Genomic DNA, 23,160 nt, shown 5'->3' with positions numbered 1-23,160 from the left:
TACGTCATAAGCCGGCGATATGAATATTAGACCTTGACTCAATAATATTGTTTCATACTAAGGTCCATCCTGTAATCTATCCAGTGCTGAGTTAGATTCTATCTCAGTGTTTATGATAGTTGCGTGTGATGTCAATGTTCTTGGGAGTATGGGGCAGTATTTAAACGTTACTGTATGGAAAAATACACGTTTTCGTTCTTCTTCTTTTTTTGCAGTACATATGCATATCAAAACTACATATTCCTTGTTACATAAATCATTCAAGAAGAAAAGTAATGTCAAAAATCTATGTGTGACAAAACTACTGTCAATAATTGTTTTGCTCATTTTAGAATATTTAAGAATGCAATTAACTATAAACCGTACATTGTTCGTCAAGCCTCATTGGTCGCTTTCACGTAGGACTTAACTTGTTATCCTGAAATTCTTGTTAAGCACGCTGTTGACAATTTTTTCGTCATATCGTAGATTGCCCAGAAAGTCGCAAGGGAACGCCCGGTTTTAGATACCCAAAAATGCAGTCACAGATCAGATCATAGAACTGTAGTAAGGGCGTTTATCGCCAAACGTTGCCAGCCCTCTTATATTTAACGTTAAGCGTTGCCAACAAAACGCATGTGAATTTCTATGAAATATAGGTGAATGTTGAGAACATTTCTCACTCATGACGACTTGGCACGCGTCTATGACTCACCAGTATATATATATATAGAGAGAGAGGGCGCTATATGACGTCATGGACGCAACCGCAAACACATGTACAGTATACATATGACTTATTTCAACTCTGTCATAAAATATTCTAGATATGACGCCTTACGTAATGAGTTATTCACATTTCTTTAGTCAAATATCTGTGTACATTTATTCAGATTTCAAAATACTCGAAACCATATTATGCAGATTTGATGATATCCTAATATGTGGAAAATCGCACAATGCAAAAATAGGTAAATACATAAAAGATTGCTTTTTGATTAGAAATGGTACTCTAACCCACGTATGATTAGCCCCACCTGATTGTAAAATGATATTAAGGATTCACGCATACTAATTAATGTAAACCTATATTGTTTAGTAAGTAGAATTTGAAGATTTTTGTAAAATTAATATTCTTTAGTTTGTAGTTGGCCGTACGAAATTCAATGTAACTTTCTGTTGCGTGCATGAAGTTCCTATGATTTCAGTTGTTGGTGTTCACAAAAGTACTTCACAATTTCTTTGTTGTCGGTGGATTCAAAGTACCACTTGACGACAGGTGTTTGCTTTTATGAGGTGTTTTCTTTCACTCAGTAGTGCGAAATTTTGGTACTTACGCAGTGCTTAAGTAATAATTATCAAATGTGTTACTGTAATAATACTTGGTTATGCACCATACAAAAATAGACCGTCACAACTTGACCTTGTCTGCTGTGTCCTCCAAATTTTACCATCCGTGGCATTTTAAGAAAAGAAACATCAATTTACTACAAACGGGGTCTTACAATATTACATTGCTTCATACTATTTTATTATTAATAAAATCACGTTTACCTCTCAATTCATTATAACATTGTAAATAAAACCAGTTAGGTCATATAAGTCATAATTTTGACGTCGTTTTATAACAAGTTTACCTAGGGGCTTAATAGTATTCTCCTGTGTATCAAACTATTAAAGTTACAGGTAGTACATACGAAGAGCAGTGTTTTGCCAAAAAATCCCCAAAAATGAAGTACAAAGCATTAATAACAAGCTTTTTATTAATTGGTATACTGATGTAAATTCAATTTATCTTTGTGGACTATCTATGTCTGCAAATCTAATCTCGTGGGATTGCCACAATGTTGTGAGGTTGCGGTGCATGGGTCACGCCCATCGTTCCTTTGCGGGACGGTACAGGAGCGCCCTCTGGCAGTTTGAGCTCAAAGTGCTGCAGCAGTGTGATGACGAAGATGAAAATCTCCACCCTCGCCAACTGCTCGCCCAGACACACTCGATGGCCTGGAAAATATATATATTGTCAACTTGCGTAGTTCACAGTGGTACATAAATGATATTAAAAAGCGCAGTTTATTTATTTAAAAAAACGCAGTTGGGTCTAAACGTCTGTTTAAAATCCGATGTATCACCACAATGTTGATGAGTTTGCCTAGAAAGTCTATTCGCAATCTTTCGGACATTTCACGTTTAGAAATACACTTACATCACACGTGCGTATATATTCTAGTTCGTCTGAGGTCCGTACGCGTGTGGAATTCTTAGCCTTTACCAGGCTCCACAGGTCGCTTGACCATGGACAAATAGTAGAAATTGGACAAATATAGACACATAACAAGCCAGAGGAGTTAGCTGTCCGAGGAGTACAGTTTGCGACCAGCTAACTTCTCTGATATGTTAGTTGGCTATATCTATCCGATTTCTAATATTTTCCAACGTCCCGAGGGGCCTGGTAGAGGCTAAGTCCGTACGGACCTCATACGGACTTGAGTATATACGCACGTGGGAACCCATGGCCACCTTATAATCATCTCTCTCAATCCACATGTGCGTCTGTGCGCGCGTGCGTGTCTGTGTGTGCATTTGTGTTTGTGCTTTGACAAAGTCTGTCTATTCAAATATAACCCCAAGGAAAGTAAAGAGAATGAAGTTGAAGTTTTGTAGTCCATATAACCCCCAGAATTGAAAAAAAAAAATGCTTGACGTACCTGTGGAGAATGGAATGAACCCCTCCGGTTTCTGGAACTTGCCGTTTTCGTCCAGGAACCTACCAGGGTCAAACCTCTCGGGGTCAGGCCAGCGCTGGGGGTCGTGGTGCACCGACCACAGGTTCACAAACAGGATCCAGTCCTTGGGAATGCTATAAAAAAATCACCAAAATATGCAGAAAATTTCGACGTTGATTTTTCAATCTCTCTTAGATACAGCACTATCTAGGGATCAGTCACATAGCAAACCTTTCAAGTCCGTCTGAGTGACGTATCGAATATTGTTTAGCTCAGGTAAACTTTGAGGCCGACGAAGTAGTATTTTCTGTTATATAATAAGCCTGCCTAACGGTGGGTCAAGAATAACGTGTTTACCTAAACCGATAAAATGTCAATACGGAATTCAAACTGACTTATTCCTTAGTTGTCATTGACGGCGGCGAAATACGTTAAGTATTGTTGCTCTTTGAACCAACTAGCACTACTTTATCGTCGTCAAAACTAAGAAGGCAAACAGTCAGAAAATTAACGGACACCAATCAGAAGACTGTAACCGGCCCTTCTCAAACCTCTGCTTGGGCGATGAATAGCGTTTTACGGAAAGTACGAAACGAAATGAGATGAAATGAAACGAAATGGATATAGATAGTAACACTCATGATACATTGACCACCATAATATAGTGTCATGATATTCCCCAAATGTTACCCATTGAAAACTCACTTGTATCCGTTCAGGGTTGTGTCGTTGCTGGTAGCCCGGGGGATACCGAGGGGCACGACGGTTGCTATCCGCTGTACCTCCGCCAGCACGGCGTCCGTGTACGGCAGCTGGCTCCGATGGGACACGGACGGTGGAGTCTTCCCCAACAACTGATCTATCTCCTCGTAAACCTTGAACAGGAAATAGACTATCATTGTTAAATCGTAACTAGTACTAAAACACGTCGCTTAAGGTAAGACATCCAGGTGATAAGATACACCTAAAAGCAGTTACTCAAGCAACTGGATATATGATTTTGAAAACGGTTTCAAACAACGTAACAGTGTCACTGACGAAAAACAACATACTAACCGTTTCCAAAAACATTTCCAGTTGCTTGAGTAACTGCTTTCTAGCGTAGTACTACAATATTCAACAGGTTTTTCTTAATTTCCACTTTTATTCTTATTTTTGACTATTTTTGATTTTACTACACTTCACAAAACCATCTTAAGCTCTGTTTTAGCATCACTGAGTATTTGAACCTATGTATTTTCAAACTTTTAGAACGTTAGAACCAATGTTTTGGAGTAGTATTAGAATTCCCGTCAGCATATGTACTCCATTACGACTTTTGTATCTAATTTCGGTAAGGTAAAAGCCACTACTTAGCCTCAAAGGGTATGAATTAAGCTTAAGGGTTAATGACCCGCCCTGAGGTGTACATGATATCATCAAGTTAACGCCTAGTCCTTTATACAGTCACAGGATAAAACCACAGAGTAAGCGAAGGGAACGAGGAAGTTTTATGAGTATATGTAAAAGTTTTGTGAGTGTATGTTTAAGTAGACTCTGTTACAGAAATAAAAAGGAAACCTAATTTCTGAACTGCCTGCCACTAGACAGTACAATGCGAACAACAACCTTTTAACGTAACATCTTCGCGATACCCTTTAACAAAATTGACCCGATCCTTACAACTGCTTAGAGATAAGGTTATCCTTACCTTACGTTGCACGTCCGGGTAAATCACCATGTAGAACAGAGTCCATCGGATGGTGGTGGCAGTCGTCTCCGCACCGGCAAAAAACATGTCTCTCATGATCTGCAGCAGCTGGTCTTCCTTAAACCTTACAAGGTGGAAAAGTGGCATTATAGTTATGGGTGATTACTTGGAATATAATGGTTCTTGGTTTGATTCCCTTGCAAGCCCCGATGTTGCTGCCTTATGATGTACGCTTTACACTTTTTCCTTACTCGACTTCGGCCATGCTACGGTCACAACTGAAAAATGGGCTTTTGTACACAATAAGACACCCTTTGACTACCGGGCTGATTTTGGGCACGGCTGGGGACCGATTTTTTTTAAGCACAGTTAAAGTCAAACCGGGGCTCTGCCGCCGTAACCCAATCGTGAAAACACTGATCGTGAGTTGTATCCCATAGGTATTCAGCCGTCCAACGAGACAAATATGTGGCTTCAGAGCCCGGCCGGGGCTACACCCTCTGTGGGCACCGGTGCATATGTGACTGAGACGTCCTCTCGGATAGGATGTAAAGCCAGAGGCCCATGTTTGAGCAGTGTCATATTTCGAGCACGTTAACGAACCCATCACACGTACAAAAAAAGAGTAAACGAGTAGAGGTCCTTCCCGGTATGAGTGGATCAAAAGTATGATATTACGCAAATTGAATCTTCAGTTTAAAAAACAAATTATGGTGCGTTACCCCTAAAGGCGGTCTATTTACTCAAGGTCCGGTTTATCGTCTTTTGCTTCCCGAAACAAACAAACAAACAAGCAAACAAACCTCGTTCCTTCCACGCCCTTCTGTTTCTGTATCTCTAACAGGTAGGCATCTATGAAGTCCCTCAGGTCGTTCGGGTCGAAGCTGGCCTTGTGTTTGTCCAGTTCCTCCCGCAGGTACCCCATGATGGACAGGAACTTCTTCATCCACGGCTCCAGGCGGCCCTCCCACCCGGGGATGTACCTAGGGAGAAGGAACACAGAGGGTTTTACGGAACGCTCATTGACTGAACGTTATTGGTTGATTGAATGATTGATTGATTGATTGATTGATTTGCTCCAACACATACACTCTCACAATCCGTCAATTCTCCAGTAACGTGTGTATCTGTATGTAAATGCCATCATAATTCAGACTTGATGTTTCAAGTCTGCGAAATGGTATAATGAATAAAGACTCAAAGATTCAAAGCTCGCTCGGAAACTCCACATAGAAATTACGAAATTGAAGGCACTAGCGGTGGGTACCGGTACAAAACCGTTTTTTTTTTGTTCGACTGGTTCGAAAAAAAAGACCTGAAAAAAATCAGTTACTAACTTGAGTGCAGTGCCACATTGTCCTCGTCTGTCCAAAAAGTCTATATTAATCTCCATAATGTTTATCTCATACTAGTCATAACGATAGGAAAAAATTGAACTCACCCGAAATCGATGCCTAAAATGAAGCATTGACAGGGAACAAAGGTGACGTCAAAATTTTGAAATCTTGTGGTCGTAACGTCTTCATAAGCAGTTTACATGTGAAATATGGAGCTTATACAAAATGGACATTAGATACCTGGTGAAAGGAATGAAGTTCTGCGGAACCGCGAACACGTTAGTAGACACCATGTAGTCCAGAGCGTCCATCATACGCTGGAACAGCGGGTCGTCATATTCCCACCTGTATGGGGAGAGAGAGACAATCTTTATTTATCTATTTATTAGTATTCTCCATATACAATGACTATGGAGGGTATGGCGGAACAGGTGTCAAGGGACACCTATTCAAAGCCGCCATACACACATGTTCGCACATGTTTACAAACGGCGGGGTTATACAGCCCCTTACGGGGTGACATACCCTTTCGCTGGCTAGTTACAAGATGGGGATGCGCCAGGTCTCCCGTCCGGGTGAATGATGTGAATCACCGTGTGGCTGATACGGTATGGAGGTTCGCCATTGCAGGCCTCCATTCGGGTGATTTGAAGGGAATAACCAACTCCAGACAGAAGGGTTTTGCTCCATCTCACACCGCACCATCGCATGTGTGGGGTTCTTTAACGTGCATGGGGTGTGACTCTCCCCATACACGGGACCTCCATATAACGTCCTCATTTTCACCTGAGTATAGTGAGGAGTCTTAGAACAGAATTGGCGTTTTCTGTTTTTCTCTTTTCTCCTACGCGCAGAGTCGAAAACGCGTCCTAGAACTAAGCTTTGTTCTTACTCTGCTTTCCTGTCCTGCCATGTTCACTGTTGACCCGCCCTGGTTGTTGTGTCATTCGACACAAGCCAATCAGCGCCCAGTGACTGCAAAATGGTCGACAAGCAGATAACGAACGAAGCTGAATTTCACAGGGGAATACATTTTTTCAACTATGAGACCGTTGGCTTGTATGGGCAACCGATGGATGAAATAAAATCATTGGTCGCTGAGATATTTCTAACGTTATTTGGAGACCCTGGGGAAAAGACCTGATAGTTCCTGAATGGCCAGACGAGAAAGGAGAAAAAAACACACCACTGGAAAGACGTTGACGCACAGGGACACACAGTGGAAGACTATATATTTGTTGTATTTTTTTCTATTTATCTATCAAAGCCTCCCTTCACAACTTGTATATTCCAATTTGCCACAACTCGACAAGAAATAAACAGTTATTCATCTACAGTTTGTATTTGTGTATTTGTTAGTCTTACCTATCCCCGAATACTATATTACAGATGACGTTAGCCACGGCGTTCTGTAGCAGACGATGTGTGCTGAACGGCTGCCCGTCAAACTTGGCGATCTCCGACTGTGAGAATGTATCACACAAAAACGTTACACAAGGAAATCACCAATACCATGTTTACTTACATTGAAAGCATATTACTGACAGTAACGATAATCGAACAAGCGTTGAGGTCAGATATCTCGAGTACACAGTGTGGCACCTGTCCTTGGTGCTGAAAACTCTTCTTACGAACATTTTACAAACATTATGCCTTGGTGTTTCAAACGTTAGGAAATAGATACTTTCATGTGAGAACCAGACGGAAATAAGGGGACGTGTATCCCTGAATTCACCCCAATTGTTGAATTCCCAGAGATTTATTTTCCAAAATGCTCGGCAGCGTTTTGTCATAACGTGTTTTAAAGTCCGGTTCTTCGTACCGGCTTTCTCGTGGAAAATTGTTCTCGAGACTAGCATATATGTGGGTACTTTACTGGCCCAGACCCGGTTAGCATTGATCATTGATAGTCTATCTTTGCAGTTATCATCGTAAACTTAGTACTGGAAACTGAATCCCACCCCGTAAAAATCACCGGAGGAGGCCAAGTGACCTGGACGGTAGGCAACACTCTCAGTGCCGAGGAGATTCCGAAAAGCTCACGATGAACATAAAAATCACCGTACGTAAAGGGCCAAGTGACCTGGGCGGTGGGCAACGCTCTTAGTGCCGAGGAGATACCAAAAAGCTCACGATGAGCTTGTAATAGGCTAGGCTACCTCCCTACCTGTAGCGCCTGGGATTCCTCGACGATTTTCCCCTCGATGCTCCGCTTGCCGAAGCCGAAGTCCCGCAGGCTCATGAGGGTAAACTTCCGCTGTTCCTTCCAGAAGGAGCCGTATGGAGCGAAGATCACACCTGGAAGGATTGAGAAAAATGCTTGTATATTTCTTCCCCCTTTTCCTTCCCTTCCTTTCCTTATCTTTTGATTTCCTTCCTTTCCCTTCCTTTCCGTTCCTTTCCTTACCATTCCTTTCCATACCCTTCCTTCCCATTCCCTTTCCCATTCCTTTCTATTCCCTTCCTTCCGTTCCCGTTCCTTTGCTTCCTATTCGATCCTTTCTTTCCCATTATATTCCTTCCAATTCCTTTCATTTTCTTCCCATTCCTTTCCTTTTCATTCCTTTCTTTGCAATTCCTTTAGTTTCCCTGCCTTTCCTTCTCATTAATTCCTTTCCTTCCAATTCCTTTCTTTCTTTCCAATTTATTTCCTTTCCATTCCCATCCTTCCCATTCCTATCCTTCCCATTCCTTTTCTTTCCCTTCCTTTCCGTTCCTTCGCATTTCTTACCTTTTTGTCCTTTCCATTCCATTCCTTTCCATCCCACTCCGTTCCTTCCCATTCCTTCCCTTTCTTTTTCATTCCTTTCCTTCCCAAAACCTTCCATTTTTCATTCTCTTCCATTCCCTTCCCATTTCCCTCCATTCCATTCCCTTCCATTACCATCCATTCCCTTCCATTCCCTTCCATTCCCTTCCATTCCCTTCCATTCCCTTCCATTCCTTTCACAGAATTTTTGCTGCTGTACCAAGTTCACATACCAGGAGGCCCACAATTGACCTTGCCCTTCGTCTTTCCAACACCTACCCACATACCAAATATCATCGTAATACATCCAGAGCTTCTCAAGTCATGCTGTCTACAAAAATCCGGTAACACAACCAGACAAACAGACAGACCCGAAGCTATATCTCCATTTTTCATGGAGATAATTTTAATCTTCTCTTTGAAAAATGGAGGTACATTGTATTGTTAAACATGGACTAAACGGAATATGCCTTACCTTTGCCGCCCTCCGAAATCTTGTCGACGAAGTAGATGAATGTGGGTCTGCCTGAGAAGTCCTCTGCCTTCCCCACGAAGGCCTTGTGCACGGTCTCGTACCCGTTCAGCACCACGGCGTCCTTCTGTCCCAGCTGCACGTGCAGTACCGGGCCGTACCGCTGGGCCCAGCGCGTGTACACTAGGTGAGGGTCCTAAAGGGGTGATAGCAGAGTTACACGTTTTCCAAGTAATAACGCTACTTCACCTTTATCCGCGGGGTAACCTATATGCGTTGTTTTTGAAAACATGTTATCTAGGGATATGAAGTCGACGGACTGTGGCGACAGATTGAAAGACACAATGTGTATTTTCAAAACAAATTGCAGTTTGAAACCACCGGTGGTGTCGGTGGTATCTCAGCATATGGTAAATGTCGGTGGTATCTCAGCATATGGTAAAAGAAGAAACTTTGATTTACTACGATACGTGTACGACATTCGCAATAATGTCTTCGTCTTACAATCGTGCGACGACCGTACGACAAACGAGATTCGGCCAAAATGTACGAGCCACTGTTTCTGCTAATAATACGCACAATTTGGCAAACGACCACAAAGCGGTGGCGATCAGAGAAAAAAATGTGACCAGCAGATAGAAATCGGCCAACTGAGAGCGCTATGCCGCTGTGGGTAAAAGGCTAGGGCCATTACACCCCTACTGTAAATGACCGCTCGAGCAGAAAATAATGCCAGCGAAACCCCGGGCCACACGCGCACATATGGTCAATCGATCCCTTCTATAAACGTGTACAGTACCATAGGTCGTGTCTTCACGTGAAAGCAGTGGTTTACAGACTACCAACTTACGTTCCACACGACTACTAGTACTTTTGCATACATGTACTAAAGTGCAAGGCTTCTGTATACTTTACACAACAAACTACAAGTCGATTCACCCACCTTATAAATGTGAGGTATGTTCCCGAGGATTGGCCACTTCCAGTGACCAGGCGGGTAGTTTCTACCTCTCCTGACGAACCACAGGACGCCTAAGAACGACACCAACAGGACCAAGATCGTCTGCAAGTCTAGAAACGTCCGGACTCCGGACACGACGTGCAGAAGTAGTGACATGGCGAGTCTTCAAGAAGAAGGAGGTCACGCTTGAAGTGTCACCCTTTTCTTCGCCACAGCTGCGTTCTTGAGTCTTCTATTAAAGGCTTCTTGCGGTAGCTCACAGTGGAAAGACCGGTAGCGTAGTTTCTGGTCGACTGGTCTTGTTGTGTGTTTTTATACTCAGATTTTTTGCTGAGTAATAGGCCACCGTGCCTAAACCTTGAAGGTCTGTCAGCTGATCGGTGTCACGTCTCTGAAAACTGAGACACTTCACCCGAGGGACAGACCAAGAAACGCCTTGGGCTAGGGGGTGCGTGTGTATGTGTGTATGTGTGTGTAACGTATTGTTGTATTTTCTAGGTCAAATGTTTGAACAAATTCTTAACGATAGAACATTCCTTTAAGATCTAAGACTGGTACAATAGAGAATTGATATTTTAGCAGCCTCCTGCGTTGATATGACTTTTGTATTTTCCTTCCCAACCCCTTAAAACGGTTAGTATTGGTACGCTCCTACTGTGTGCCATGCCAGTGTGCGATCCGACCTCTCTGTCAACAATTCGTTGAGGTCAGGAGGTCACGTCCTTGATAACCTTCAGTCCTTTCAAAAATATAATAACGCGATATATTCATAGCATGACTATGCATATTAAAAGCAACTGTTTGTTCAGGAAACTTTACGTACACAGTTTATGGTCAGAGACAGAAAATATGGAAATAGACAATAGTTGCCCACCTGACACTACGCGTGATTTGGAATTAGTTTAGTATATTTGTTTTAGAACAGAGTATACACTCAGGTCGTTCAACCTGTTTTCAGGTAACCCATTATTGCTTGGGTGTAAAAACAACAATGTTATAGAGAAATATGCTGCATTGGCAAAGAATTGCTTACTTGGGATACTTTTTATTAACGCTTAGTTCACCTTTATCCGTTTGGTAGCCTATATCCGTTATTTTGAAGAAAAAAAAGGGACATTAAGGGACGCTGGTTTCAAATTGCAACATTTTCACTCAGTAGAAAATATCAAGATATGACATTTTGAAACGAACGTACTTGAATTGATACTCCTAAATACCCTGTTTAAAAGAACGGAAAAAGGGTACCCTACGGATAAAAGTAAACTAGCGTTATATTTGACTCTGATTAGTACGCGTTTCAAGGGCAATTTATATAAGTACAAGGCCGTTGCAAACCAATTATCAAGCGGAACGAACTAAGTACAATAGAGCGTTTGTGACTAGACTAGAGTTATTTTCAACTTAGTAACTAAGTATAATAGTAACTTTGTTCTTTGCCATTCTGTTGCTGCTATAAGTGAGAATTTTAATCAGGCTACAAAACTACGATAACAATTTCTATTTAGATACAGAAAAAAAAACTGTCAAAGATATCGGAAGTCTCAACATCTAAATAAAATGTGTCTAAATCGGGATTTTCGCCTTTTTTCCTCACCCGCTCACAGCCATCACCGGTCCGCCCCTATGAAGGAAAGAAGGTAGTGAGACATGTCGTAACTGTGACCTAGAGGACGCTTTTTAGCGCTCCCAAATGCCAAGGATATCGCATTGCAGAAGTATTTGCACATGTCCCTGACATTTAGCTCTGCACTACGGTCATGCGGTTTGCCTGAGGTCATTTGTAAATGCTGCCGCAATTCCACAGTCCTTCCGTTCAACTAAATTTAGTTAAAACTACAGAAATTTCAGGAGTTAAATGTTCAGAGAGAAATTATTGTAACATGCACGTCATTCTCGTTGATATGAAAGATAACAACAGGATTAAAGTTTTAATTTACCTTTTCATAACAGCCGAAACGGACGGGTTGGAATCATGCAACAGCACTCACTATTATGTTTTTGTACTATGCATATGTAAAAAAAATTGTATAGACTTATTAGAACTTTAAACGATGTAAATTGTACCACTGTTATAATTATTTTGTCTGACCCTTACCTCTTCCCTCATTTAATACCTCAATTAAAAGGGGCCTACATGCCGATTTTAGCTTTTATGAATAAACAAAGATTCAAACAAACAAACGTGTTTCCAAGGCAGACTAAAAGAATAAACAAAGACTTCTGCAAATAAGAATATTTGCTACCCGAATGTTTACCTGCAATCAAAACGTACTGTAGAATTGACCGTACAGTCAGTGACCGCACGGTCAAAACGGACCAGACGTGTAAAAGCCCCTGTTCATCGTCCTTGAACTTAAATCAACTACTATTAATAAACAAAGAGGGTTCGAAAAACCACACCACAGTCACGTTAGCGAACTGTAAGAAGCAAATCTTTTCTCTTGAAGGAGAATGGCATACTTCGAAAGAAGTTGTCTGCGGTTTTCGCATATAATTATATATAATTTGGTAGAATTCATTCCGGTAGAAACGTCAGGTAATTTACAAAGTTTAGCCTTCTTCTTCTTCTTTGTATTGGAATTTACGGTTTAAATACTGCTTCAGAACAAGTTTGACTTCATTGCAAGGATGATCTAGTGAAAAGTTTAACTACAAATGCCAACCAGCGATCACGCTAAGAAATTGACATTACAAGAGGGCATATAGTTGTAAATATTGTATTGTACTCAACATTATTTTGGTATGCACAAGAAAAACCACTTGGATTTTCCATTTTTGTAGGCACTCGAAAAATCACAATGACATACCATAATTTAAAATTATTCAATTGATAAAGGTAAATAATATCTCTGGTGAAATTTTCCATAAAATTCTTTTAATATTATGTTGTCATAATTCCATTTAAAAGTCAGTCTCTTATAACATTCTCATTGGCAAGACCAAATTGGCAAAATGGAAGAGTACTGTAGTGACAACTGACAATATATCTGAACTTAACTTATCAACATATGACATGTCTGAATATCATACAGGAACATTGTATTCACTGAAATTGAGTGCCAGTAATGTTGAGAATAACATTATGCACTGTTATGCACATTATGACTGACATGTAAAGCAATTGAATATACGAACAAATATTTTTGTTTTGAAATTTAAAAAAAACCTTTTCATTGACCCTTGATACTGCAATATGATATAATTAAAAACATTCCTTTCTATAATAATTATTATATACATTATCAAATGTACATTGTACCTTTCTACTACTCAATGGTAACATGTAAAATCTAATGTAAGTTGACAACTAAAATATCCTTTATGAGGCTTTTGGGATAGTATGTTGTTTCTCCACTGTATCTGTATGTAGGGAGGCAGAGCTCAACCCTCTCCTTCCAATGCCTTTTATATTATTATTATTACCTCTCTTAGGCCACACCAATTTAATTTCTTGGTTCACGGATTCGCTCGCTCCAATTTTTTGGAAAATAAAAATAAAAATTACCACTCAGCAAATTTTCACCATTAATGAAACCATTCACCAACTTTCTGGTGTAGCAAATTGGCCTTTATATTAAATGCTCCTTAAAATGTGGGTACAGGTGCTGTTAATGTACAATAATAGTGTTTTTGTACTTTTTGCAAGCTGAAAACTTTTTTTCTTTAGTTTTGGATTAGCCGTTACCTTTACCCCAACCATTTTACAATTTTTATTTTTATTTCGCCCTCTCGCTCCATATTTTTTATGAAAAAATCCGTGAACCAAGAAATTAAATAGGTGTGGCCTTAGTCATTTACCCACTTTCACCCTTGGATGGAGTGGGGAAAGTCATGTAAGGTGCCCCTCCTTAGACCACAGTGTTTAACCCTACCTAGATTAAAAAGTGCCTGCACCAACTTTGACGTCGTATAACTTCCAAAAGACGTGTGCTTAGGACAACGAAACTTGGTGACTTTTCCTAAAATATTGCTGGCAACAATTCTACGATGAAACTATGAGTTCGTGATTTTTTCAACACGCATATTTTACCAAACTTACTAATTTCGGTTAAAATAATGTTTTTAAGGTTAATACCGGGAATCGAACCCGTGTCACTTGCATAACCGCCCAGCCATAGAGACAAAGGACAACAATTGTAGCTTCTGGTTACAGAGAACAGAGTACATTGTGTACAGGAATGGCTATTGCACCGGCGACGGCGATCCCACAGCTGTCTGCCTGGGACGTCACTCCTAGGGAGAACTCTCTGTGCTCTTCTGCAATCTGGGTAGAAATTATGAAAACAATGTTAGTGCAGTAGTGTTTAGACATGTTTCTTTGTTTCTTTGTATTGCACCAGTCCTGGTAATTATAAACTGCCTCATGGCATATCCAACCAGGTTTGTAGTGAACTATTCAAGTTCTACAATCCGAACAGATTCATTTCATTCACTCAGTCTGGCGGGTTCTTTAATGATAAGTTTATGATCAGTTTATTGCAAGTTCTTGCCCAAGGGCTAATTGTAAGTGACAAAAATGACACTCAGTCAGACAAACAATGACCACGAGATAATATATGAGGTAATCTTCTTATGAAAGGCCTCCATTTGGCGTCCTAGTCGAGAAACAAATCCAGTAAAACAAATCCAGTAACATCCTTATTACTTTAACAATAAGGGATAACATATGAGCTAAATGTGTGTGAGAAACTGAGTATGCATGTGTGTGTGTGTGTGTGTGTGCATGTGTGTGTGTGTGTGTGCATGTGTGTGTGTGTGCACGTGTACAAGTGACAATAACAGTGGAGGCAGTGAAATGGAATGATCACACACTAAAAGAGCACAATTGAGACAAACCTACCTCTTTGGACATTTTGTAGAAAGTGTTGACGTAGGCGGCTCCCCCCAACAGACCCTCCCACAGGATCATGGCAAACACTATCCAGATGGAGGGTAGGAAGGGGTGTAGCACCTCCAACAGGAACAGCCCAACATTCACAAACTGGGAACAAAATATTTAGATAGTTACGTGGTTTGTAGTTTGCGATAGTGCTATTAGGTCATACAGTTAAATCATGGAAACACTGGCGCCTTTAGGACGCCTTTAGGTTGCTAAAAAGATCAGTTGCCTCCATCACATCATAATACTGTACAATGTATAGTATGTACATGTAGTGCTTAGGCAAGGGGTGTGTATAGGATGGCAGAAGATACTACAAAAATTTTTGTTGTGGTTTTATGTTCGCTGGGAAAAGAGATCATTTCAAAAATTACCAAATATAAAACAAACCGCAAACTTAAATGCTTTGAAGGTACTACTAACTACAACATGTATCAAGGGCATTTTGAGGGCTGCTGCCTTAAAGTAGTGACAAGAGTGCCTGCCTGGTTTCTAGTAGGATGAATATTTGATCCCTTAACCATACCAAAGGGTACGAACTTCTCTACCATATAAGTGTGCTCATGATCACGAGAAAAAAATATGAACACACACCACTTGGACTAGCCCCCTGCTGTAGTGCTTGCACAAATGTATGACCAATTCGGGGCTATTTCACATTAATCTGATGGCAATTATTAGACACATGCGGACGAAACAGGAGTCCTTGATCTCACCTGGAAGAAAGCGAGGAGCCACAGCGCGTGGATCTGCACGATACTGACGGAAGAGCGCGAGATAAACACTCCGATCTGGTAAATCACCTGGAACCTGGTGGGAAACAAACATCAATAAGGTTCATAAACTACATGAAAGTGAAAGAGGTCTCGAAGCAATTTAGCTGACACTAGTGGTGCGTACCTAAACTCATATTCAGGTTCAGGTCCGGATTCAGGTCCAGCAGTTCAGGTTCAGGTCCGGACCATCATTGCATATTATGTGTGTTAGAAATTTTTCTTTTTTGAGGGGGAGGGGGGTGCACATAAAATTGCATATTAGCATGAATTGAAATGCAATGTGAAAAATACATGTACATGCAAATTATATACAGCCAGTGTAAACACGAAATGTTTCTTGTCTTTTTCCAGTGCAAATTTCACTGTCTATGGAAGGTTTTAGATGGTTCAGAACAACAAAAGGGAATATAAGGGACAGATAGCTTTTTGCAAGTCCGGACATGGCTCCAGACATTTAGTTTTTTTTTGGACTTGGACCTAAACATTTCTAGGTCCAATTCCAAGTCCGGGCTTTAGGTACGCACCATGAAAGTGAAAGTGATCTTGAAGCAGTTTAACAGACAACTGAAGAGCCACATGTACTCTTCCACTCATGCTATGACAGACATTACAAACAGTATTTACAGGTTCGCTGCATGCATGTCGGGTGAGTGACACTGATGGGATTCCAGAGGCAAGGCCCAATCAAGATTGAACATGAACATGATGTTAGAACTTCTACTTTACTCTGTAACAGTGACTGTCTAATATGTCTATCTACATACCTGGGCCGCGATAACGGACGATACAGGTGTTCCGGACCGTGTGATAAAAAGCCGTACCACACAGGCTTCAAAGTTTTATCACACAGGCTTCCATCGAATATTTCGAACATACTTTGTCGAAAACTCGAATACCTGATTCGGGCGTTGGAACATTACTGTTGTAACAATGTTTATTCGAGGGCACCAAATTTTCTCAACTTCTGGTGCATTTTGCATCAAAACATGTGTCGAGGTACGCAGTCGGGCTGGTACCTCGGGTGATGCGAAATACACCGTGTTGTATTCCATATATACAAGTATTTATATTCAACTCAGTCCCTTGAGTGGTCTGAGATAAGGTTTGACTACAAAATTTCACATCTTTTAGCTGACCTACCATCTGTACTGCTCGGAGTGGCTGAGCCAGATGTTTCTGAAGAAGATGAGCTCAAACAGTCCCTGGTTTATGAAGTACTCGGCTACGTACACCAGGAACAGGGGGGCCATGTACTTACACACAAGAGGCTGGAAAATACAAACAACATGTTAGAAAGGACCTGATACAAAATATGCATGTTATTCTACATTTTAAAAAAAATGTGCATAAAGGATCTAATACTGTAAATGCATTTAAGTTCCCGTGGATTTAATTTCGCGGTAGCGGGGAAAGGACTATTCGCAGTGGTTTTAAGTTTACGGTAGCACCATGCACAGTAGTCTCTTACTGCCATGGAAAAATTTTCTGGGTGGTTTTAAGTTTGCGGTAAATTTGCAACACGAAAACTGCCAACATAAAACCACCGCAAAAATTTCTGCATTTACAGTAATTTAAAGGGAAAAACCATGGAATTTAAAAAGCAATGATACTTTACCTTTACAAGTTGAAACTTTTGCGCAAGAGAAAGGTTTGGCCCTGAAAAAAGTCAAATTCACTTTTAGTCACAATAATATACTTAGGCTTCTACATGTATATCATAGATGCTAGACCAAATCAGTAATCTTTGCATGTTAGAATTTAGATTATTTATTTTATCAATTTATGTATTTGATTTTGTTCACTTGCAATTAGCCCCATGGGCATGAATTTGCAATAAAACATTTCATTTCATTAATTTGTGATTCAAAACTGCTTATAGACTGACATTTTCATAAAGTCGTTGAATATGTGTTTTTGTTCTTACCTGATTGTCTGGCAGGAGGTGGTCTACCATCAGACTCAGCTAACAAAGGTTCTCTGTCTGCCACTGGGCTGGAGATCACAGGTTTGGCCCATCTCTTCTCCAGGATTAACCAAAAACTGTGGGCAAACAGATTAAAATGTGACTTAAGTCTTAAGGTAGTATATCACTGCACTTGGGGCACCAGTGTGTCACTGCAAGGTTCATTTACTATAGCACTGTTGTGTTATTTTTGCCAATTTTTTTATAATTTAGATATTGTGTAATAGGTACAAGTATGACTTAGAACTTTTAGAAGACAACAAGATACAGTCAAACCTGTATTAGCGGCCACCTTTGCATACCGGCCACCTGCCCATAGTGGCCACTTTTTGTCGGTCCCTTGGATTTGTAATGATTAAGAAATAGGCTTAGCGGCCACGGCCACACGATTTCCGGTCCCGCAGGTACAAAAACACTGCTGATTACGGCCACGCGGACCGCTGATCTATGTTTCGGCACGCGTTCGGCCATATACAGCAGCCGTATCGTCACCCTATGCCGGGTTTAAAACCTCTTTGACTTATTTCCAAAACAAAACTTCATAAACTGGCGCTACTCATACCCGCTGACAAATGAGGTCATATAAGGTCAATAGAGGACACCAAGATTATGGAGGTAAATTGTGTTAAAGTTACATTCTAATACACTATCGCTTAGGTTAATCTACAGCACAAAAACTTTCTTAATAAATTGTTACAAAGACAAAATAATACATGTATGAACTTCAGACTATGGTGGATTTTATTCTTACATTTATTAAGAGATACATCTAAAATGACGAGACTTTTCTTGTGAGTACCACATTAGCATAATGGGCGAATCTGATGTGTGAACGCGAGCGGGAACACACGGACGGCGAAGTATCAAAGGATACAAGACGAAAGATGAAAGAAATATGGCGATACCGGTCTCTTCAGACAATATGAACTGTAGTAACATTTAAAACTTTTTGTAGTTTTTGTTTTCTTAATACATATAGTGTACAAATCATTGCAGTACATGTACAGTACTGTGGGTACTAAAACCATGTGTAATTTATTGCTTGTGGTCAACTAATTAGCATATTCTCTATAGTGGCCACCTCTCTATATAGCCAATTTTGACCAGTCCCTTAAGTGGCTGCTATAGACAGGTTTGACTGTGCACAAAACATAACAAAATTTGTTGTGTCATTTTCCCAAAGCTATGAATGATAAGAAAATTTGTTCTTTATCTCTGAAATTTGTAACCTTTCGAACCCCACAGTGACGCACAGGTGCCCCAAGTGCTAAGAGATACCACCTTTACCCGATTTGTAATATATTGTTAACTTTGGTAAATGATCATGATTGACTTACAATTTCTGTAACTGTTACAAAGTCCCTGATATAACCTGTAGCTATCAACATGGATTGATTTCAATAACGTAAAGAACTGTCTTAGAGCAGAGATTGAAACATATCTTGCCACTCAGTGATTAGTTAAGTTACTTAAACCTTTGAAAAGGGTTCCTATTAAGCATTACGTACATATACTAAACAGCCTGCTTCTAGTAACTTCTTTGATGAAATAATAGTAGCATGACTAGCATCATTAAAAATAACAATGTGAAATGGTTTAGATACTCCAGTATCATTACAAATTGTTGTAAAATCAAGAAATGCGGACAGTCAATGAACGAGTTGTTTAGGCATAGGGAAAAAATGTTGTGTTTCCTGTTTCCCTATAAACAAAACCTGCCAACCCTAGATTTTTTGGGGGGGATGGGCAGTGGAGTCACATATCTTCCAGTTAGATTTTTTAATAAGCCTGCTTCCTATTGAAATTAAATCACTACACGTCCTATCTAATGAAGGATAAGTGTAACCATTATGCACAAAATCAAAGTTTGACAAGGAAAGACAAGTGCCCTCATGCAGTTTACTTTGTTGGGTAGAAAAATATGTCATACTAGAGTTTTGGCCGGCCTAAAAAAATTTACAAGAAAAAAAAAGATAATCCCTTTCTACCTGAAACAGGACTGAAACAGGAAACACAACATTTTCCCCTAAAGTAAACTTACCTTTAATAGACATGTTACCTAAGACTTACCTAATAGACAGAGTAAAAGGCACGACGAGCATGATAAGAAGGGAGTTTCTGGCTGAGACTCCGATCTGCAGAAGGCCGGCGTAAGAGAGAGCCCCACCCACACCTGCACCACCTGGGGGGTTGGGGGAGGATTTAGAAGAACTTTATTGCATGATAATTGTACACATTGCCATGTATGGCAGGACAAAAAACAGGTAGAAATGTATAGAATAAAGCTTAACATCCTTAATGTTATTTTCCTTATTCTGGAGGAGAAAAAAAATTTTGAGAAACAAATACAACTGCAAATCATGATGGCCTAACATACCTGTTCCTGATGACCAAGCAGACACAGATGACCTGTAGTGGGACACAAAGGAAATGGTCAGAACAAAGATCACAGTACATGCATATATGTTGTTTATAACAATCATCATTAATTAGCCCTTCCATAAAGACTTATAAATAAGAATATGTATGTAACAATATTATCAGTTATTACCTGTGATAAAAAGACGTCAGTCCTAGAAACGTCAGCTCTCCTAGTCCTGATGCTATACTGGCACAGGCAACACCTGCAAAGGTAAAAAAAAAAAAACTTAACCAACTCTTTTTCTAAATCTTTATCATGAGTGCAAGATTTTGATACAGAAAAGTTGACTTTCAAACTCAAAGCAAAAAAACTTGTACAATGATTTCAGTTTCAAAATACAGGCATTATCTACTATATATATACTTTCTCATGTTCTGAATATAGAATATTGGAAGCCATATCTTCAATGGACTTCCTTCCTTACCTAGAACACTGATCTCCACCGTGTGTGAGAAGGCCACGATTAGAAAACTTGCCGCACCAAACAGCACAACACCAGCTACTTTTATGCTGTAAGCAACACATTAAAACACTGTTAGAATCATACATGACAATGCATAAACTTTCTCTGTACAATATACCCGATATATGCATACTTTTTTTTTATTATCCAATGCATATTTTGTGTTACTAGTACATGTATCGCTCAACATATTTCTGTTTTACCGAGCTTCTTAAAAATTAATGATATGAAGGTTGTTAAAAGAGTTACAGTGTAAATTAATAAGCCCAACCTAAGAGTACAAAACAAAAACATGTTCCAATAACATTGAATTAAATTATTATGATATATAGTCACCTGTAATGTATAGACTGGATGAAGTAAGGAGCTGTCATCTTTACTGTCAGTGCAGGTAAGATGTCAGCAAGAAGTATGGCCTGAAGAGGAAAAACATAGTAGTACATGTACATGTAGATCACCACAATCTTTATCTTTTTTATCTTTTCTCTGTTAATGACGTGTGTTGCTGTCTGTAACTTCAACTCAATAATTCATTTCAATGTCAAATATGAAGATGATATGATACATAATATAAAGATGAAGACAATGCCATACAATGTTGAACCAGATTATCATTAAATAAGATAACCAGATTATCATTAAATAGACACCACCTACCCCTGTTGATATAGGATTGCAGTCATACTGGTTGGACTTGTTGAAGCCGCTATGGGCTACAGTAGAGTTTCCCTGTGCGGACAAAAATATCTTGTTTCTTACCGTACAGTTTGAAGGATCTTCACATATATAAGAGTCTTGTATACAGTACATTGCACAAGGGACTCGCACACACATATTCATCAGTGGAAATAGACAATTTATTAAGACTCCGTTTAGGAGTGTAATGGGACCCTACGCTGTGATTTGTATCTCATATTCTATGATATGGGTCCCTGTGCTGTGCTTTGATCCTCTATGCTGTGATTTGTATCTGTATCTGTATCTATATAGCCGGTATAACCGCCATTCGGTGTAACACACCAGCTTCGCAGGCACGCGGTGCGGCAGCATTTGTATCCCCTATGCTCCAATTTGTATCAATTCTGCTGTGATTTGTATCCCCTATACTGTGATTTGGGCCCCTATGCTGTGATTTGGGCCCCTATGCTGTGATTTGGATTGCCTATGCTGTGATTTGAGCCCATACGCTGTGTTTCATGTCAACCAGTGAAGGAGACTTTTCTGTAATTTTGTTTCAAAGATAAAAATGGTGACCTTATAATATCACTAAATTGACCCTCAAAATGCACACACCTACATCATATCAATGATGATGTGTTCATGTCTTGCACAGTCAGAGTGTATTCTAGAGTAAACATGCATGTTACTGTACTGACCTGATGTTCTTCTTGTTTGAGGATGTCGTGAGCTGCACTCAACATCACCACATAGCCAAAGTTATTGCATAGCCCAAGGAACCTGAGAAAAAATAACAATAACTTACATAAATCTGAAATACAAACAAAGCACATTAACATACATAATAATAATAGTTGTAAAAGGGGAAAGATGTTATGATATCTTGTGTTTCATCAATATACAGCAAAATACAAAATCAAATACAACACACACACACACACACACATGCACACACAGACAGACACACATACACACTAACACACATACAGGCAGACACACACACGCACACACACACACATACTAGTATGTATAAACACATACACACACATACTTACGTACACACACACACACATACACACACACATATGTACATACACTTACACACACACACACACGTATACACACACACACACACACATACGTACATACACTTACACACACACACACACACACACATACATGTCGCTTAAAACAATGATACTAACCAAAAGGCAACTATGTTCCTCCAGGCGAATGTCTTGACACTCTCTTGAGGAGCTGTATAAGTGAATTAGGTATAAGTCTGACAGTAAGACATAGTCCAATAATACTTGGAACTTGCTAAGAAATATTTCTTCAACTATCATTAGTACTTATGATGCACATTATTCCATAAACCAGGATCAATACCTCAAACAACTCTAGTAATATCCAGTATACATGGGGCAACGACCTGGCATGGTCTATGGATACATTAGAACATGGCCACTACCCCTCAGCCAATGGGAGCCCTTCAATTACTGTGATTATATCCACATAGTGCAGAAAAAGTGTTGTACTATCCAAAAAGTGTGGGATTATGTAAAATTTGCATAAGATAATACCACACTTTTTGGATAGTGCCACACTTTTTGGACACTTTTTCTGCACCACTGGTCGGATCACACACTGTGCTAATTGCCAAGGGGATTAGAGAGGATTAAGACACAAAGACTCAATGTCATAAAAGTAACCAACAGTTTAATGCTTTCCATAGCTGTAACAAAGAACCAGGTCTTCAGAAAATGACAAGGTTACTGCCATCAAACTATACAAAACAGTTTGATTCTTTCTACCGAAACAGTACCCAACAGTCAATGATTTCTATCGCTGGAAAACACAACCAGATCTTCAGAAAATAACAAAATCTGTGCAATATTTTACAGACAGTAACAGGCTCGACCATGCCGTCAAACTTACACACAGTTTGATTATTAAAACTGTAAACTACTGAAAACAGTGTCGCCACTCCAGAAAATAACATGGGTGCCAGGTACGTTAAACCAAGGAGGTTAAACTAAACAAAACAGTTTGACTCTCTCTACTG

At 39.9% G+C, this 23,160-nt stretch overlaps 2 protein-coding genes across 2 annotated transcripts in view; both read right to left on the bottom strand.

The window, feature by feature from the left end:
- Positions 1-821: 821 nt before the first annotated feature.
- Positions 822-10,070, bottom strand: LOC118415428 (cytochrome P450 2J2-like). The gene is made up of 10 exons (XM_035820038.1): positions 9,897-10,070; positions 8,957-9,149; positions 7,900-8,030; positions 7,098-7,195; positions 5,973-6,077; positions 5,199-5,378; positions 4,396-4,519; positions 3,411-3,580; positions 2,688-2,839; positions 822-1,983 (listed from the first exon to the last, which is right to left on the bottom strand). The coding sequence occupies exons 1-10, from the start codon at positions 10,068-10,070 to the stop codon at positions 1,802-1,804; spliced, it is 1,509 nt and encodes a 502-aa protein (XP_035675931.1). The 3' UTR covers positions 822-1,801.
- A 3,634-nt stretch (positions 10,071-13,704) lies between these two features.
- The window catches only part of LOC118415427 (battenin-like), an 11,346-nt gene continuing 1,890 nt past the window's right edge, over positions 13,705-23,160 (bottom strand). The window contains exons 2-15 of the mRNA XM_035820037.1: positions 22,301-22,352; positions 21,794-21,875; positions 21,075-21,146; positions 20,754-20,833; positions 20,379-20,464; positions 20,084-20,156; positions 19,910-19,941; positions 19,603-19,714; positions 17,494-17,609; positions 17,185-17,231; positions 16,710-16,837; positions 15,510-15,603; positions 14,755-14,895; positions 13,705-14,178 (exon numbers count right to left, since the gene is read on the bottom strand). Of these exons, the coding sequence (XP_035675930.1) occupies positions 14,062-14,178; positions 14,755-14,895; positions 15,510-15,603; positions 16,710-16,837; positions 17,185-17,231; positions 17,494-17,609; positions 19,603-19,714; positions 19,910-19,941; positions 20,084-20,156; positions 20,379-20,464; positions 20,754-20,833; positions 21,075-21,146; positions 21,794-21,875; positions 22,301-22,352 (1,232 nt within the window). The 3' untranslated portion in view covers positions 13,705-14,061. The remainder of the gene's footprint in view (positions 14,179-14,754; positions 14,896-15,509; positions 15,604-16,709; positions 16,838-17,184; positions 17,232-17,493; positions 17,610-19,602; positions 19,715-19,909; positions 19,942-20,083; positions 20,157-20,378; positions 20,465-20,753; positions 20,834-21,074; positions 21,147-21,793; positions 21,876-22,300; positions 22,353-23,160) is intronic.

Source organism: Branchiostoma floridae, chromosome 5 (genome assembly GCF_000003815.2).
Source record: "Branchiostoma floridae strain S238N-H82 chromosome 5, Bfl_VNyyK, whole genome shotgun sequence".
NCBI lineage: Eukaryota > Metazoa > Chordata > Leptocardii > Amphioxiformes > Branchiostomatidae > Branchiostoma > Branchiostoma floridae.
This window is presented reverse-complemented; position numbering and strand designations above follow the sequence as displayed.

Excerpts from the sequence above, each read along its gene's own strand:
- LOC118415428 (XM_035820038.1), bottom strand. The coding sequence starts at position 10,070 with ATGTCACTACTTCTGCACGTCGTGTCCGGAGTCCGGACGTTTCTAGAC. Across the intron at positions 6,078-7,097 it reads AATATAGTATTCGGGGATAG|GTGGGAATATGACGACCCGC; the intron begins GTAAGACTAACA and ends CTCCCCATACAG. Across the intron at positions 4,520-5,198 it reads AAGGGCGTGGAAGGAACGAG|GTTTAAGGAAGACCAGCTGC; the intron begins GTTTGTTTGCTT and ends CCACCTTGTAAG.